The following is a 17,360-nucleotide window of genomic DNA, read 5'->3' on the forward strand; positions in this document are numbered from 1 at the left end:
GGCTCCCGGAAGCCCTCCCGAGGTTCTGACCGGAAAGCGGAAGCGGCACGCAGCACGTGGGGGCGGTGCCGGTCGGAGGGCTTTGCGTCCCTTTAGGTTTTTGGAGGTGAGCCTGCCGGCGGCAACGGCCTAGCGCCAGGGGCGGAGCGCGAGGAACTGGAGGGAAGGTGCGGAGCTCTGAGACCCGCTGAGCATCATGGAGAGCTCTGAGGAGCAACCAGGCCCACAGCCACAGTATCCCGGGAATCACTGCATCCGCGACGGCGACTTCGTGGTGCTGAAACGGGAAGATGTGTTTAAAGCAGTGCAAGTCCAGCGGAGAAAGTAAGTCAGGTCTCTGGCCTTAGGAGTTCTCCGGCCCCACCTTCTAGACATACTGTCTCACCGGGGTCCCATTCTTGGTTCTCTGGATTCTCAATCTTCTCCCTCGTTATCACCTCTTGGATCTTTTTACTGAGGACTTAGCCCCCAGGATCCCATCCTTGGCCCTCGGGATCACCCTCACGGCTCCTGTCTTCCAGCAAAGCCGTGACCTTATTCCCGGTCCTCTATCTTAAGTATCTTACTTAATCTTTCCAGACTCCTTTGCCCATTCTAGGCCGTCGCTCGGGTGCCCCGCCCCTCTTCAGCTAGCCGCCCCGCCCCCCCGCCCTATTTCCCACGTCCTGGGGTTCTTTCCTCAAGTGTGGGGTTCTTCTCTCTTGTCTTCTCACAGAACCCACCCTTCACCCTCTAATCTCATCCTTGCCACCCAGAACCCCCTCATCACTTTTTTGTGTTCTTGAAACCAATACCTTTTCCCCTCCCAGAATTTCTGATTAGAAATGTGTGCTTGCTTCCAAGTACATAATTTTTGTAAAATGCTTATACTAGTTAAACTTTTAAATTTAAGTATATCAGTACAGCAAAGTCCTTAGGTTATAAGTTCGATGAATGATTCCACAGTTACACAGCTGTATAATGACTGTACAGGTGAACTTTTGGGTTTTCTTTCTTGTATTGTTCTTTTAGGTTGCTTTATCACGAGATATGGTTTGAATGTGGGTCTTAAAAACATACTCTTTTAGACTAGGCTTTTCATTCCCAAGGAGACAGCAACATCTTTATTTCTAATAAGTATTCTTAAGACACATTTTGAAACACTTTTTATCAGTTTTCTTGGCAGAAGCATAGCATTAGTTTCCATTTTATTTAGAAAAAGATTCTGAGTTCAGCTGCATACCAGGGCAGACTCTCCCTTCACTCTTTCCACAGGGCTGCACTCCTCTGGTTGGGCAGAAGCAATCCTGGCTCTGTGAGCAGGCTCTGCACATCTCACTCTTGCCCGTGTCCTTCTGACTAGGTCCCGCTTTCCTGACAGCAACCTCCTGTCAGGCCAGTCAGTTTGAGTGATGTACCCTTCTTTGCATATCAGATCAGCTGCCAGAGGGTAAACCCAACCCAGCTTAGACCCGGTGTTTCACTAGCACTGGACTACTCAAAGGATGAGGCTAGGGGATGGTGCACAATCTAGTCTGAGCTGAGTTTCAGCTTCTCTGAGGGGATTCATGTCCACAAATACTTTGAGTGTCTGTTATGTGTCAGTCACTGAGGACCCAGGAAAGAACATGAATTGGCCCTGTCTGAATACTTAGGATCTTGGAGAAATTCACTCAGATGGTTCTAGTGAGGAGACTTAATAAAGATGTGACACATACACATAGAGAGCTATGAAAAGGCTTAGAGCACCAGTAGAGACTTGTGATGCATCCAGGGGTCTAGAGTGATGGGAAGCCTTTGCCCAGGGTGATGTGATGCCATCTGATTCTGTCGTGGTCAGCCTCTCAGGGCACACAGAAAGAGAAGGTGTGGGATGGGGCACAAAAACTAGTCAGTACACATCTTTCAGACTTCAGAGTTCTATTGGTATGGGCCAGGTCCTGAAGCTAAACCGACTTCCTGAGATCCATTTGTTCTTTGTTGGGTAGACTGTGTCATGTAGTGGAAAGAACCAGGCTTTGGGTTCAGGCAGACTTGGATTTGAATCCCAGCTCCTATGTAACTGCATCTTGGGTAAGACACTTTTCCTGAGCTTCAAGATTGCCCATCTGGAAAGAGCTATGTCCAGGATGACTGAATTGAGAATTAAATCCAAAAGTGTGAACCATCTGGCACATACTACCTAACCTCTGATCAACACTCAGCAGGTGTTATTTCTCTTCTTCTGAAAAGAAAGGTTTTTTGGCTTTTGAGGGATTTCCTTTTTAAATTGTGCTGTGCTTCAGTCATGTCCAACTCTTTGCAACCCTATGGACTGTGGCCTGCCAGGCTCCTGTGTCCATGGGATTCTCCAGGCAGGAATACTGGAGTTGGGTGCCATTTCCTTCTCCAGGGGATCTTCCCCGCCTAGGGATCAAACCAGTGTCTCTTAAGTCTCCTGCATTGGCAGGGTGGGTTTACCACTATTGCCACCTGGAAAGCAAAATCTGGGTAGTGGGAAAAGCTAAAACTGCCTGGGCCTCAGTAGAGCATTGTCAATGTTAGGCATCCCTTACAAATGTGTAAATTGTCAGTAATGTTTACAGGCAAATATCATTTCGTTTACTGGACAATTTTCAAAGAAAATGGCCATTTAGGCCAGAGAATTTGTTAAATCCGTGTCATCTCCGTGGTTGTTCAGTTTTGAGGTTTTCTTGTGTTCAAGAGGTGTCACAGAATGTGTGTTAGTGGCACGGCAATCTTGGCAACAGTTTATGCTACTCAGGAAATCTGAAGTGTGCAAATTTGGACATCCTGTCAGACAGTGCAAATTGGAGCCACACGAGTGCCTCAGAAAAATAATGTCTTCTGTCCCTGTTTCTCATTCCGAGTTCTTTGCTTTTGTGCCTTCTTTGTTAATTTTATCTGTCTGCTCGTAGCCCAGTTCTTTTTCGTTCATTTGTCAGTTCATGGTCAAAGATCATGCTGCCAATTATCCTTTAGGGAGAGTGATTATGAAGTAAACTAGGTCAAATGTATCTTTCCTAAATTGAGTGCAGATGAGATTCAGCTTATTGATTGCATTTTTCCCCCCAGGAAAGTAACTTTTGAAAAACAGTGGTTCTATCTGGATAACGTCATTGGCCATAGTTATGGAACCACATTTGAAGTGACCAATGGAGGAAGTCTTCAGCCTAAGAAGAAGAAGGAAGAGCCTACTTCAGGTGCACTATACTACTTAAGATGAATGAAACAGATGCTCTTGAGCTGTCCAGTCAGAAACCTGTCAACCTGAATTAATTCTGAAATGCTAGCCCAGGCTGTTCCCAAAAGAATCTGAACTCACAATCTGAGAACTGTAGCTCAGTAGAATGAATTAGGGTCTGCTTTTGGCTTTGAGATATCCTGGGTTCTGACTCCAGCCCATCATTAACCAGCCCTCTAACCTTGGGCCAGATATTTAATCCCATGAATCCTTCCAACTTCAGTGTAAGAGCAGATGTAGAGCCCTGTTGGTGTCTTTTGAGGTAGTTAGCATATAGGGAAGAGGATAAGATGTCAGGTTTTTAATTCAGCTGACTAGGTTTAAGTTCCAGCTTCATCACTTACCTTGTAACCTCGAGCTAGTTATTTGGTTTCTCTAAGTTTTATCTGTAAAATAGGACCATAACACATGCTTAATGACCAAGCTATAGTGAGTATTCAGTCATATGACACATAGGAAGTTCTTAACAATGCCTTGCCTGTTAAAGAAACAGCCCCATGGAGTTAGTATTATCATTAAATTGAATGCTTAACTTTTTATTAAAATAAGTATACTTAAAATATTTTATTAATAAAATTATTATTAAAATTAAATAATTAAAATACTATTGAAATTCTGGTTCAAACCACTTTATTAAATATTTGTTAAATATTACTTATAAATATTCATATTTTTATTAACCATCAAATACATTCCAGGCATGATTAAGCACTGCAGTTACAGCAGTTTGTTAGATAGACCATCCCATAAAATTTATTTAGCAGTGAAAGTGTTAGTCACTCAGTCGTGTCTGACTCTTTGCAACCCTATGGACTGTGGAATTCTCCAGGTAAGAATACTATAGTGGGTTGCCATTTCTTCCTCCAGAGGACCTTCCCAACCCAGGGATTGAACCTGGGTCTCCCACATTGAGGGCAGATTCCTTACCATCTGAGCCACCAGGGATGCCCACTTAGCAGTGGGAAATGCCAAAAATAATCAAATAGACAAGCAAACAGCATAATTTCAGGTGGTGATGTGTGTTACGCAGATGATGGAGCAGGGAGGTGTACTGAAGGCTGACTGAATAAGACTTGGCTAAGATGGTGAGCTCAGCTCTGAGTGATGTAAGGAGGATCCACCCACTTGGAAACATTGCAAGAGCATTCCAGGTGGAGGGAGCAGCATATGCCAAATTCCGGCATGGTGACCACACTGCTGTGTCTGAGGAACACGAGGAAGTGGAGTGACTGAGTACAGGGCTTGAGAAGTGAGACCTAAAAAGGTAGCCGGGTACCAAATCATGTATAACCTTGTGGGTCGCCTTTAAATTGCTACAGGAAGTCATTGTGTGGTTTTGTGTGTTGGAATAGATGAGCCAGTTTGCATTTTAAAAAGAACTCTGCTGTCCAGGTGGACTGTTAGGGGGCAAGAGTGGAAGCAAGAATATGAGTGAAAGGCATCGGCTAGTTGTGACAAAAAAGGATAGCGGATTGGGGTGGGGGCAGTGGAATTCATTGGAAAAGACCCTGAGGCTGAGAAAGATTGAAGGCTAAAGAAGAAGAGGGCAGCACAGGATGAGATGGTTAGATAGCATCACTGACTCAATGGACATGAATTTGAGCAAACTCTGGGAGATAGAGGACAGAGGAACCTGGTGAGTACAGTCCATGGCGTCACAAAGAGTCTGACATGACTTAGCAACTGAACAACAACAAGAAGTAGAACTGAAAGGCCAAATTTAAGTGGCTGATGGGCTGCGTATAGATATAAACTTAGAAGAAGAAAGATTTTTAAATAATTTCAGATCATATATGTCATAGAGCAATTTTCTTCCTTAGAAACCAAAGAAGCGGGCACTGATAATCGAAATATAATTGATGATGGAAAATCTCAGAAACTTACTCAAGATGACATAAAAGCTTTAAAGGATAAAGGCATTAAAGGCGAGGTAAAATTCAAAGGATTTTTTGTTTTGTTTTCATTTGTTATTTAGGAAATTGCTTGCTTTTTAAAGCAGACTTTTCCTAAGGTAAGATGTAAAAATACAGTACATTTCTATTAAAAATAGCTTGAAGTGTTTATGCAATTCAGTATATCAAAGATTTTGTTTCTTATAGGCAGGAATGTAAGTGAATGACATTACTAATATTGTTAGCAAAAGGAAATTTGATAACTTACTGTGTCTTAGAGCTTGACTTTGTTCATTTTCAATAATGTTTTCAGCCAGTGTCTTCAGGACTGACAGTGTACTTTTCCTCTTTTCTCCCTAAATTGTATATGTCTGTTCTTTTACTTTGATTTAAATGGAGTTATAAGGTACTAATAGTTTAATACAAATTCTGGATAGAATATAAAAATACTAAGTTCATCCATTTGGACTTCTGTGGAAAAGGGCCTGGAGAATCAGACTTTTGGATACATTCTGTGGTAAGAAACCTTTGAAGTTATCTGTGCTGTGAAAATATAAGTTTCAGGAAATCTGCTTGCTCCTTTTCTTATAGGAAATAGTTCAGCAATTAATTGAAAATAGTACAACATTCCGAGACAAGACAGAATTTGCTCAAGATAAATATATAAAAAAGAAGAAAAAGAAGTAAGTAATTATGCTTTTAAAAGGATGGGAATACAAAATATTTTTATAGGTTTATAAAATATGTATTATTTAAATAAAATATTTTTAAACTAGCTTTTTAAAACTGATGTTCTGTTTTTCTTCACCTAGATATGAAGCCATGATTACTGTTGTGAAGCCGTCCACCCGTATTCTTTCAGTTATGTATTATGCAAGAGAACCTGGAAAAATTAAGTACGCTTTGTTTCCTTTCAAAAGTATAATTGGGGGAAAATATATCTTTAAGAAAGTCATGATTTTAAATAAAATGAAAATCTTGCTCATCTGCATAAAGTATCCTCCTACTTCATAAATTGTAAGTCCTTTTTTACTATTGCCTCCAAAGCAATCAATAATCTTATCAACATCATTTTTATGAAACAAACAAAACTTGAAAAATAATGGTTAAAATAGAAGACTTTGCTTAGCTAAAAATGAATACATTATTCTTTTTTCCTTAGCCACATGAGATATGATACACTCGCCCAGATGTTGACATTGGGAAATATCCGTGCTGGCAATAAAATGATTGTGATGGAGACGTGTGCCGGCTTGGTGCTGGGTGCAATGATGGAACGAATGGGAGGTAAGATTTAATGTTTTCATGTTCATTAAAACCCTACCATGATTTGAGTAGAGGGGTCTAAAAAATTCAAACTCATGCAAAGTGAGGTTGAGTTACTGGAAGTTAATGAAATGACTTGGGTGTGCCTGCACAGCTCCATTCTCTGGGAGCTTCCTCCACAGTCCTCATCTCCCAGCCTGAGCTGTGTTGGCATCCCCAGTGGCAGTGTCCTTTCCAGCTTCCATGTCAGTGAGGGTGGTTCTGAAGCCTGTGACTGGCTAGGACTTCAGGACAGTGATTTCAGTAAACTCTTGGGTAGCTGGTGCTCATTTTATTGGCCTGAATTGAGGGGAGGGAATAGGATGGGAAGAATACTAGGTATGTATTCTATCCTAGAGGAAAACAACACAGCCTGAATTGCCTATCCTTTCTCTGACCCTGTTGAAGATAAGAACTTTTAACTGCCTGTTTAAAGATTGGCCCAGAGGGAAGCTGAGAGCCAGTCACCAATCATGTGACATACAAATTTGTAGGCTCACAGGGTTTTACTGTAGTGTCAGTGGGGGTATGCTTCTTTAAGACTTCCTGTGTACCTATTAGGAATTGTGTTACCTCCATTGGGAAGATACATAGAGTCCAGATGGACCTCCCTGAGGAGCTGCATCATCTTCAACCTCTGAACAGCATAAAGCAGAGAAACTTTCACTCTCCATAACATGACATACCCTGAGGGTTGCATAGTCAAGTCGCCTCCATTAAGCAGATGTCTGTTTCTTTTATCTTTTCAGGTTTTGGCTCCATTATTCAGCTGTACCCTGGAGGTGGACCTGTTCGGGCAGCAACAGCATGTTTTGGTTTTCCAAAATCTTTCCTCAATGGTCTTTATGAATTCCCCCTCAACAAAGTGGACAGTCTCTTAAATGGAACATTTTCTGCCGAGATGTTGTCTTCAGAGCCCAAAGACAGTGCTTCAGTTGAAGAAAGTAACGGCACACTGGAGGAAAAACAGACTTCTGAACAAGAGAATGAAGATAGCATAGCAGAGGCCCCAGAAAGCAATCACCCAGAAGAACAAGAAAGAATGGAAATTGTCTCTCAAGATCCAGACTATAAGGAGCCTAAAGAGAGTGGAAGTAAAAAGGATTATGTAAGAATGTTAAGAGTTCCCCCTACCCTCATAATGCTTTCCCCAAGGCTTCAGTTAACTTCATGTAAGCCTTGAGATTTGATTTGACTTTAAGAGCATCAGCTCCTAAGATAATAAATATCAAAACAGAGAAAGAGTGTATGTGAATGTATACATGTGTGATTTCATCTTTGGGATGGAACTTTAGGATACAGAAGCATTATATAGGTAGCTCCATGGTGGTTTTATAACAGCAGGGCTCTTATGTGTTTTCAACTTCCCTATAAATGATCTCCCTCTCTTGCTTTAGTTCAAGTTGATAATTATTGTTAAAATGTTTAGGTAGACCAGTATTTCCAAAAACCTGACTCAGTATGTTGGTTTCTTATTTTTCTTCTTGAAGATTCAGGAAAAGCAAAGGAGGCAAGAAGAGCAGAAGAAAAGACATTTAGAGGCTGCTGCTCTGCTGAGTGAAAGAAACGCAGATGGGTGCGTTGATGAAAGATCACAGGCGATGTCTTGGTGTTCAAGGGCTCTGCTTCAGGCAGATTAGCACTCTCTGCTTATCTGCTTTGGTTGTAGTGGGAACAAGCATGATGATTCTGTCTTGGATTTGTAAAGAAAGGAGACTGCATCTGGCAGGGGTGGGAAATTGATTATGCTGATTTCAGAGTTTTAAAAGAAATTGAAATTTCTCCAATGATAGCACATGATCAGATGGGGCTTTGTAGTCCCACTAGCTGCAGGTTGGTGGGGCATTCCAGTTGATGTGATAATGGCTAAGGGCAAGGGCTAAGGAAAGCCTGACGGGAGAGGTAGATTTGGGTATCTACAAAGCCAATATTACAATGTTGGATTTGTTTCCAGATTTCTTTTTTTTTTTTTTTAATCAAGAATGTCATTAAATTCCACTTTGAGTTGCCAAGCATCATGAGAGTTTATAATCCAATCTGTGTTTCTGAGAAAGTAATACTTCATGATTTTACTGTTTGGGATCTCTAGAATATTATATTTAAAACTCTTCCTTGTGTGAGTCCTGCAAATAAATATCTGAATATTTTAGATGCATTTTAAAACCTGTGCTCTACCTTGGAACATAGAGAAATAATTTGTCTCGCATTTTCTTGCAGTTTAATTGTAGCTAGTCGTTTCCACCCCACTCCACTGCTGCTGTCTTTGCTGGACTTTGTGGCTCCGTCAAGGCCATTCGTGGTCTACTGTCAGTATAAAGAGGTAATACTGAAATGGAATGGACTGGAATTCTTACATCTCAACATTGCAGCCCTCAAAATAATTATTAATAGAACTCTGTTTATGCCTTTAGCCTCTGTTGGAGTGCTACACAAAACTTCGGGAAAGAGGAGGGGTCATCAACCTCAGGCTGTCTGAAACTTGGCTCAGAAATTACCAGGTATGTACATGTTCTTACAGCCAGTCCCTGGGAGCTACTCTCCTGGGTTGCCAGCTCTGCACAGTAGTGCCGAAAACTGGGGATCTCCCTATTTCTATCTACAGAGATGAAAGAGTCTCAGGTCTAACTCAAAGTGCTCTGATCTTTCCTGACCCTTTTTTCTTTTCTCATGTCATGGTCAGTAACTGGAGTCCAGAGACACTTAAAATGCAGACAACTGTGCTTATGTTTCCCCAAGGCTTTGAGGGAACTGTAAAGTGAATAACTGATAATAGCAAACTTCTTCAGCTAACAAGAAGGTGACCCTTTCCTCTTTGCTGGGATGTCTTTGCAGCAAGTGTTCAGGATTTCCTGGTGGAGTCTGTAAGTTCAGGTTCTCTGAAAGGAAGAAGTGTAAGAGATGTATTGGAGAAACACCTTTGAAAGATAGAGGGAGCAGGATTAGGCAGGGAGCGTTGCTAGACCATCATGCAGGTCTGATGCATATAACAGAGTTGGAGGACAAAGGGGGAGGAAGGGCTTGCATGCTGCTCCGAGAAAGTCTCAGGATGATGAGGAACCCCAGAGCAGAGATTGCCCACTAAAGGAGTGCAGTACTGGACAGTTGTAGTACCCATGCTCAGCTGTCAACTTGGAATAACCCATAGCCTCCATATGTGTGACTCTCAAATGCACACATCTTAAAGGAGCAGCAGCTAGGAGCTGCTGGAGTAGCAGCAGGAGCTGTTGCTTCACCTCACAGCCAGTTCCCTCTTAGAGATCTGGGGTCGGGGAGGGGGGACACCTCCATGACTGTCACAGGCTCTGCTTTGCTTCCTGGACGTCTTCCTTAATCCAGGATACTCTGCAGACCTGGAAAACCCTGCACATCATAGTAGTCATCTTATTTAGTTCTAGAAACAGGAGAAAAGAATTTTGACAAGAGTTAACAGTGTGTTGGAGAAGGAAGGCTCTGGCTATATGTTTATAGCTACTTCTCCATGGACCCAGCTCCGCTGTTGACCATGAAGCTTTCTGGAGCCAAGAGGGAGAAAGCCAGGCCCAGAGCACTACACAAACCAGTTGCCCTTTTACCTCCAGGAACTTGCTTCAGGTTTAAGAGAAATTATTTCACTTATATTTTTCAAAGAAAATCACTCAAATCAATTTCTGTACTTTTATCTGCATTATCATGTGAAAGAAGGACCTCCTTAGGAATAGGTCTAATTAAATTGTTCTCTCTTCAAGAGAATCTGTGTCATTTAAATTCTGATTTCTGGTATGTGTATTGTTAGCATGGCCTTACCTGCTTAGAGAAACATGAATGTCTTTCTGTCTTGATTAGGTTTTGCCAGATCGAAGTCATCCCAAACTACTGATGAGCGGAGGTGGAGGGTACCTTCTCTCAGGCTTCACTGTTGCCATGGACAACCTTAAAGCAGACCCCAGTCTCAAATCTAGCACCAGCACTTTAGAATCTCACAAGACTGAAGAGCCAGCAGCTAAAAAACGGAAATGCCCAGAATCTGACTCTTAACCTTTTAAAAATTGCTTTGATTTTTGTTCTCAGACATTATACAGTTAGTAAGTAAACCTTAAATGCCATTACTAATTGTGTTTTCATATCCTAAGAATAAGAATGTGTTTATACACCTGTTCCCAGGAAGGACAAGTAAGCCTTTTGTCCACCTCTGACATAGCTAGGTTTGGACTGTCAAAACCTTGAGCCAAAATACTTAAACCTGGGGTAAGCAGTGGTCTGGTATATGGCCAATTCTGTTTATTTTACAAAAATACTTTAAGTACTTTCAGTACTCTGTGCAAATTTCTTGAGAATTTAGAGATAAAAGAAATATATTTATACAAAATTTTGTTTATAGGTTAAGCTAAGTGGAATAACACACCATCAATGAAACTTGGGTACTATAAAGAAGGAGATTGTGCAAGAAATTTCCTCTCTTCATTACATTCTCTTCAACCTAAGCAATATGAATGTGTGTGAGATTTACAGTACCAAAAATGTCCATCCTTTTCCTTTCAATGGAATAAACTTTTAAAAAATATTTTACTATTTTAATAGTTGATGACTTGGAAAAACTCTTGAGTATTTATTTTATTGCTGTTTTTGTGAGTAGGTGTAGTAGGGTACTTCTTTGCATTAATTTGCCAACCTCTCATTCTTTTGTTCAAAATAAAGTGACTAGAATTTTTATGTACTATTAAAGGAAGCAAATGGTTTTTTCTGTCCCCAGAGACATGGAGATAGATAGATACATGTATGTGAATGCTGGTATATGCACATATATATATTTATGTACACACACATGCACATGGAGACAGAGAGAATGCACTGTATATGTGAACTATAGCAAAGTTTAGTGCAGGGCTTAGACCAGTCCTCATTGCATTAGTGTCACTCCTTGTCAAATGTATTTTAAAGTGCCTTTTTTGGTGATTATTAATGCTGGTTTTTTGAGCTCTGGCATGACTGGGGGTTAGCCTTTCTAAGCTCTGAAAAAAATGTAATCAAATTATTTTGGTCATCTGCTGCAGCCAAGAAAAAATGTTTAGAGGAAGTCAAGGCTCTTGTCCATTGATAATCTGAGTCTTGCTCGTTAAACATGTTCATCATGTATGTTGTTAATGTCATTATAGAATAGATGTGGATCATCCAGCAAGGAGCATCTCAAAAGAAAAAGGAAAAAAGATTGCTCTTTCCTAATGTACTATTCTAAAAATGGCCAGTTGTGACTGAACCAACAAATACAGTTCTGATTCCTCTTTCTTAAAACAATTGCTTTTAAGGAATAAAAGCATTTTGTACTATGATCTGTCTGACTTATATTAATGATGCAGTTAGTGATGCCGCCTTCATTCGCCTTCAGCTGATTGTGACACATGGTCTGTGTAAGAAAACATGCCTGGATTGGCATCTCACTGAACATGTCCATGAAAACACTTGTCACCGGCATGCATCCAGTCAAGTCTGGTTAAAGAGAACACAATATATGCACAGATTCAGTAGTGGCTGGTCTCCACTGGTCACTGTTGTTAGAACCATATCCTACTTGAAACTCAACCAGTTTTCAAGTCCCATTTCATTCAGTCTAGGGGTCTGCACGGCCAAGGCCCTGTGTCCCCATATAGCTACCCTGGAGTTGACTTGTGAACTTAATGCACCAGCTTAAAAGTTAACTTTTACCTATTTTTCTCATTCATGTAATTTACTTAATCTTTGAGTACTAATGATTTAATTCAGTGGTTCAAAGATTTAAGTGTGCACGAGAATCCTCTCGTGGGCTTATTAAAACACAGATTGCTGAGCTCCACTGAATTTCTAAGTAAGTTTGGGATGGGGCAGAATATTCACATTTCTAAGTTTCCAGGTGACACTGGTGCTGCTGGACCATAACCAACTACTTGAGAAACATTTATGTGTGGACACCCAAATCACACGTGTCTTGTTTGTAAAATGGACATCACCTTTGGAGCAGATAAGTGGGTAATTCTATGGCTACTGGACATCCAGTCACCAAGAGAGTTATGTGAAATAGCACTTTAATGAGTGGCCATCAAAAAGTAAAGACAATCATTAATAATGTCCATCATACTCCATTTGATTAGAGTACTTGGAAATATAATGTGTTAGTTAGATTTTTTTTTTTTTTTAGCTTAAAGGTATGCTAAAATTGTACTGTAAAAACACATCCCAGTTCTGGATGTGACTGGTGATAGAAGCAAGGTCCAATACTATAAAGAGCAATATTGCATAGGAACCTGGAATGTCAGGTCCATGAATCAAGGCAAATTGGAAGTGGTCAAACAGGAGATGGCAAGAGTGAATGTCGACATTCTAGGAATCAGTGAACTAAAATGAACTGGAATGGGTGAATTTAACTCAGATGACCATTATATCTACTACTGTGGGCAGGAATCCCTTAGAAGAAATGGAGTAGCCATCATGGTCAACAAAAATTCCAAAATGCAATACTTGGATGCAATCTCAAAAACAACAGAGTGATTTCTGTTCGTTTCCAATGCAAACCATTCAATATCACAGTAATCCAAGTCTATGCCCCAACCAGTAATGCCGAAGAAGCTGAAATTGAACAGTTCTATGAAGACCTACAAGACCTTTTAGAACTAACATCCCAAAAGGATGTCCTTTTCATTATAGGGGACTGGAATGCAAAAGTAGGAAGTCAAGAAACACCTGGAGTAACAGGCAAATTTGGCCTTGGAATGCAGAATGAAGCAGGGCAAAGGCTAATAGAGTTTTGCCAAGAGAATGCACTGGTCATAGCAAACACCCTTTTCCAACAACACAAGAGAAGATTCTACACATGGACATCACCAGATGGTCAACACCGAAATCAGATTGATTATATTCTTTGCAGCCAAAGTTGGAGAAGCTCTATACAGTCAGCAAAAACAAGACCAGGAGCTGACTGTGGCTCAGATCATGAGCTCCTTATTGCCAAATTCAGACTTAAATTGAAGAAAGTAGGGAAAACCACTAGACCATTCAGGTATGACCTAAATCAAATCCGTTATGATTATACAGTGGAATTGAAGAGTAGATTTAAGGGACGAGATCTGATAGAGTGCCTGATGAACTATAGACTGAGATCTTGACATTGTACAGGAGACAGGGATCAAGACCAGCCCCATGGAAAAGAAATGCAAAAAAGCAAAATGGCTGTCTGGGGAAGCCTTACGAATAGCTGTGAAAAGAAGAGAAGTGAAAAGCAAAGGAGAATAGAAAAGATATAAGCATCTGAATGCAGAGTTCCAAAGAATAGCAAGGAGAGATAAAGCCTTCCTCACTGATCAATGCAAAGAAATAGAGGAAAACAACAGAATGGGAAAGACTAGAGATCTCTTCAAGAAAATTAGAGCTACCAAGGGAACATTTCATGCAAAGATGTGCTCGATAAAGGACAGAAATGGTATGGACCTAACAGAAGCAGAAGACATTAAGAAGAGGTGGCAAGAATACACAGAAGAACTATACAAAAGAGATCTTCACAACCAAGATAATCACTCACTTAGAGCCAGACATCCTAGAATGTGAAGTCAAGTGGGCCTTAGAGAGCATCACTACCAACAAAGCTAGTGGAGGTGATGGAATTCCAGTTGAGCTCTTTCAAATCCTGAAAGATGATGCTGTGAAAGTGCTGCACTCAATATGCCAGCAAATTTGGAAAACTCAGCAGTGGCCACAGGACTGGAAAAGGTCAGTTTCATTCCAATCTCAAAGAGAGGCAATGCCAAAGAATGCTCAAACTATTACACAATTGCGCTCATCTCATATGCTAGTAAAATAATGCTCAAAATTCTCCAAGCCAGGCTTCAACAATATGTGAACCATGAACTTCCAGATGTTCAAGCTGGTTTTAGAAAAGGCAGAGGAACCAGAAATCAAATTACCAACATCCGCTGGATCATCAAAAAAGCAAGAGAGTTCCAGAAAAACATCTGTTTCTGCTTTATTGACTATGCCAAAGCCTTTGTGTGGATCACAATAAACTGTGGAAAATTCTGAAAGAGATGGGAATACCAGACAACCTGACCTGCCTCTTGAGAAGCCTATTTGCAGGTCAGGAAGCAACAGTTAGAACTGGACATGGAACAACAGACTGGTTCCAAATAGGAAAAGGATTACGTCAAGGCTGTATAGTGTCAGGCTGCTTATTTAACTTCTGTGCATCATGAGAAATGCTGGGCTGGAAGAAGCAGAAGCTGGAATCAAGATTGCTGGGAGAAGTATCAATAACCTCAGATATGCAGATGACACCACCCTTAGGGCAGAAAGTGAAGAGGAACTAAAAAGCCTCTTGATGAAAGTGAAAGAGGAGATGGAAAAATTGGCTTAAAGCTCAACATTCAGAAAATGAAGATCATGGCATCCGGTCCCATCACTTCATGGGAAATAGATGGGGAAACAGTGGAAACAGTGTCAGACTTTGTTTTGGGGGGCTCCAAAATCACTGCAGATGGTGACTGCAGCCATGAAATTAAAAGACGCTTACTCCTTGAAAGAAAAGTTATGACCAACCTAGAGAGCATATTCAAAAGCAGAGACATTACTTTGCCAACAAAGTTCCATCTAGTCAAGGCTATGGTTTTTCCTGTGGTCATGTATGGATGTGAGAGTTGGACTGTGAAGAAAGCTGAGCGCTGAAGAATTGATGCTTTTGAACTGTGTTGTTGGAGAAGACTCTTTGAGAGTGCCTTGGACTGCAAGGAGATCCAACCAGTCCATTCTAAAGGAGATCAGCCCTGGGTGTTCTTTGGAAGGAATGATGCTGAAGCTGAAACTCCAGTACTTTGGCCACCTCATGCAAAGAGTTGACTCATTGGAAAAGACTCTGATGCTGGGAGGGATTGGGGGCAGGAGGAAGAGGGGATGACAGAGGATGAGATGGCTGGATGGCATCACTGACTTGATGGATGTGAGTCTGAGTGAACTTCGGGAGATGGTGATGGCCAGGGAGGCCTGGCGTGCTGCGATTCATGGGGTCGCAAAGAGTCGGACACGACTGAGCGACTGAACTGAAAATTGTATGAAGCAATTTTTTCAGCTTTATTGTTATAACTAACATAATATTTTGTAAGCTTAAGGTGTTAGTGTGTTGATTTAATACACATATATTGCAGTATTATTATCACCATAGCATTAACTAACACCTCCACCTGTGACATAATTACCATTTTGGGGGGATGGGGGAAGAACATTAAAATTTTTCTCTCAAAGAGCCTGTACAGGGCTGGCCAAAGTACATCGGGAGCATGCTCTGAGGCCGCTGGGCCCCAGCTGCCACCTTGGACATTAAATTTTTAGAAGTTATCGAACTTTTCTGTACAGTTCTACCAGAAATTCAGAGACCTGAAAGGAAAATCCAGTTTAGAGAGAAGGTTCGAAGGACTGCTATAACTCTCTTCATATTCTTAGTATGTTGTCAGATACTACTCTTTGGAATCATGTCATCAGATTCTGTAGATCCTTTCTACTGTTATGAGAGTTATTCTTGCATCCAAAGAGGAACTCTATGGAATTGGGTATCTCCCCAGTTGTTACATCTGTTTAATCATGTAGTTGTTAGCTGGAACCAAAATCATTGAAATTGGAGTACACAAGACAGAACCTTGTTCAGTGGAGCTCAGAAATTTGGTACAATCATTACCACTGGGCAAGCCATGGTTGTATGTATGTCATGATGGGCATGTAAGGGGATCTGCTGAAATGGGTGCTGGAATCTGTCTCCTTATCATGCAGGATGTTTTCTCAGACTTGGTCTCTTACCTGTGCTGTCAGCCAGGTGGCTGTCGTGATGGTAGTCACTGCCTGCATGTGTATGTCAGCTTGGTCACATTTATATTGTTCCTTATGTCACTGGGTTACGTACATTGTTGGTACAACATGCTGTTGAGTTTAATTGCTATTTAAAATGTCTCCCAACAGTCTGCTGTAATTTGTTATTGAAATAAAGTTACTGTGTATAAACAGAGGCACAGAGCAAGCCAGATGATAAAGATCTATGTCTAAGTCTAAACTTTTTTTATAAGCAGACAGTAAAAATTCTTTGTAATGGGTTAAAAAAAGTTTACTCTCAACAACTTTTAGGTATATAATTATGATTAACTATAATCACCATTTTGTTGTTGTCTAGTCGCTAAGTCATGTCCAACTTTTTTCAACCCCATCCATGTACTGCAGCATGCCAGGCTTCCCTGTCCCCCACTATCTCCCAGAGTTTGCATCCATATCTGTTGTGTCAGTGGATACTGTCTAACCATCTCATCCTCTGCTGCTGCCTGTTCCTTTTGCCCTCATTCTTTTCCAGCATCAGGGTCTTTTCCAGCGAGTCGGCTGTTCGCATCAGGTGGCCAAAGTATTGGAGCTTCAGCTTCAGCATCAGTCTTTCCAATGAATATTCAGGGTTGATTTCCTTTAGGATTGACTGGTTTGATCTTGCAGTCCAAGGGACTCTCAAGAATCTTCTCCAGCACCACAATTCTAAAGCATCAATTATTTAGTCTTCCTTATGGTCCACCTCTCACATTTGTACATGACTACTGGAAAAACCATAGCTTTGACTATACATATCTTTGTCAGCAAAGTGATGTCTTTGCTTTCTAATATGCTGTCTGGATTTATCAAAGCCTTCCTTCCAAGGAGCAAGTGTCTTAATTTTATGACTGCAGCCACTGTGTGAAGTGATTTTGGACCCCAAGAAAATAAAATCTGTCACTGCTTCCACTTTTTCTCCTTCTATTTGCTATGAAGTGATGGGACCAGATGCCATGATCTTAGTTTTTTGAATCTTGAGTTTTAAGCCAGCTTTTTCACTTGCTTCTTTCACCCTCATCAAGAGGCTGTTTAATTCCTCTTCACTTTTTGCCATTAGAGTGGTATGGTCTTCATATCTGAGGTTGTTGCTATTTCTCCCAGTGATCTTG

At 41.0% G+C, this 17,360-nt stretch overlaps 1 protein-coding gene across 1 annotated transcript; it reads left to right on the top strand.

Annotated features, from left to right (window-relative positions):
- The first annotated feature begins 21 nt into the window (after window positions 1–21).
- Window positions 22–11,726, top strand: TRMT6 (tRNA methyltransferase 6). The gene is made up of 11 exons (XM_040247912.1): window positions 22–324; window positions 3,055–3,182; window positions 5,044–5,153; window positions 5,707–5,798; window positions 5,928–6,011; window positions 6,278–6,402; window positions 7,170–7,528; window positions 7,911–7,996; window positions 8,638–8,740; window positions 8,832–8,918; window positions 10,243–11,726. Exons 1-11 carry the CDS (start codon window positions 197–199, stop codon window positions 10,432–10,434), a joined length of 1,494 nt encoding a protein of 497 aa, XP_040103846.1. The 5' UTR covers window positions 22–196; the 3' UTR covers window positions 10,435–11,726.
- Window positions 11,727–17,360: the final 5,634 nt, after the last annotated feature.

This window comes from Oryx dammah, unplaced genomic scaffold (assembly GCF_014754425.2).
Source record: "Oryx dammah isolate SB20612 unplaced genomic scaffold, SCBI_Odam_1.1 HiC_scaffold_10, whole genome shotgun sequence".
Classification (NCBI taxonomy): Eukaryota; Metazoa; Chordata; class Mammalia; order Artiodactyla; family Bovidae; genus Oryx; species Oryx dammah.

Coding starts and splice junctions, on each gene's coding strand:
- TRMT6 (XM_040247912.1), top strand. CDS start 197: ATGGAGAGCTCTGAGGAGCAACCAGGCCCACAGCCACAGTATCCCGGG. Junction 7,529..7,910: donor GTGGAAGTAAAAAGGATTAT/GTAAGAATGTTA, acceptor TTCTTCTTGAAG/ATTCAGGAAAAGCAAAGGAG. Junction 7,997..8,637: donor AGTGAAAGAAACGCAGATGG/GTGCGTTGATGA, acceptor ATTTTCTTGCAG/TTTAATTGTAGCTAGTCGTT.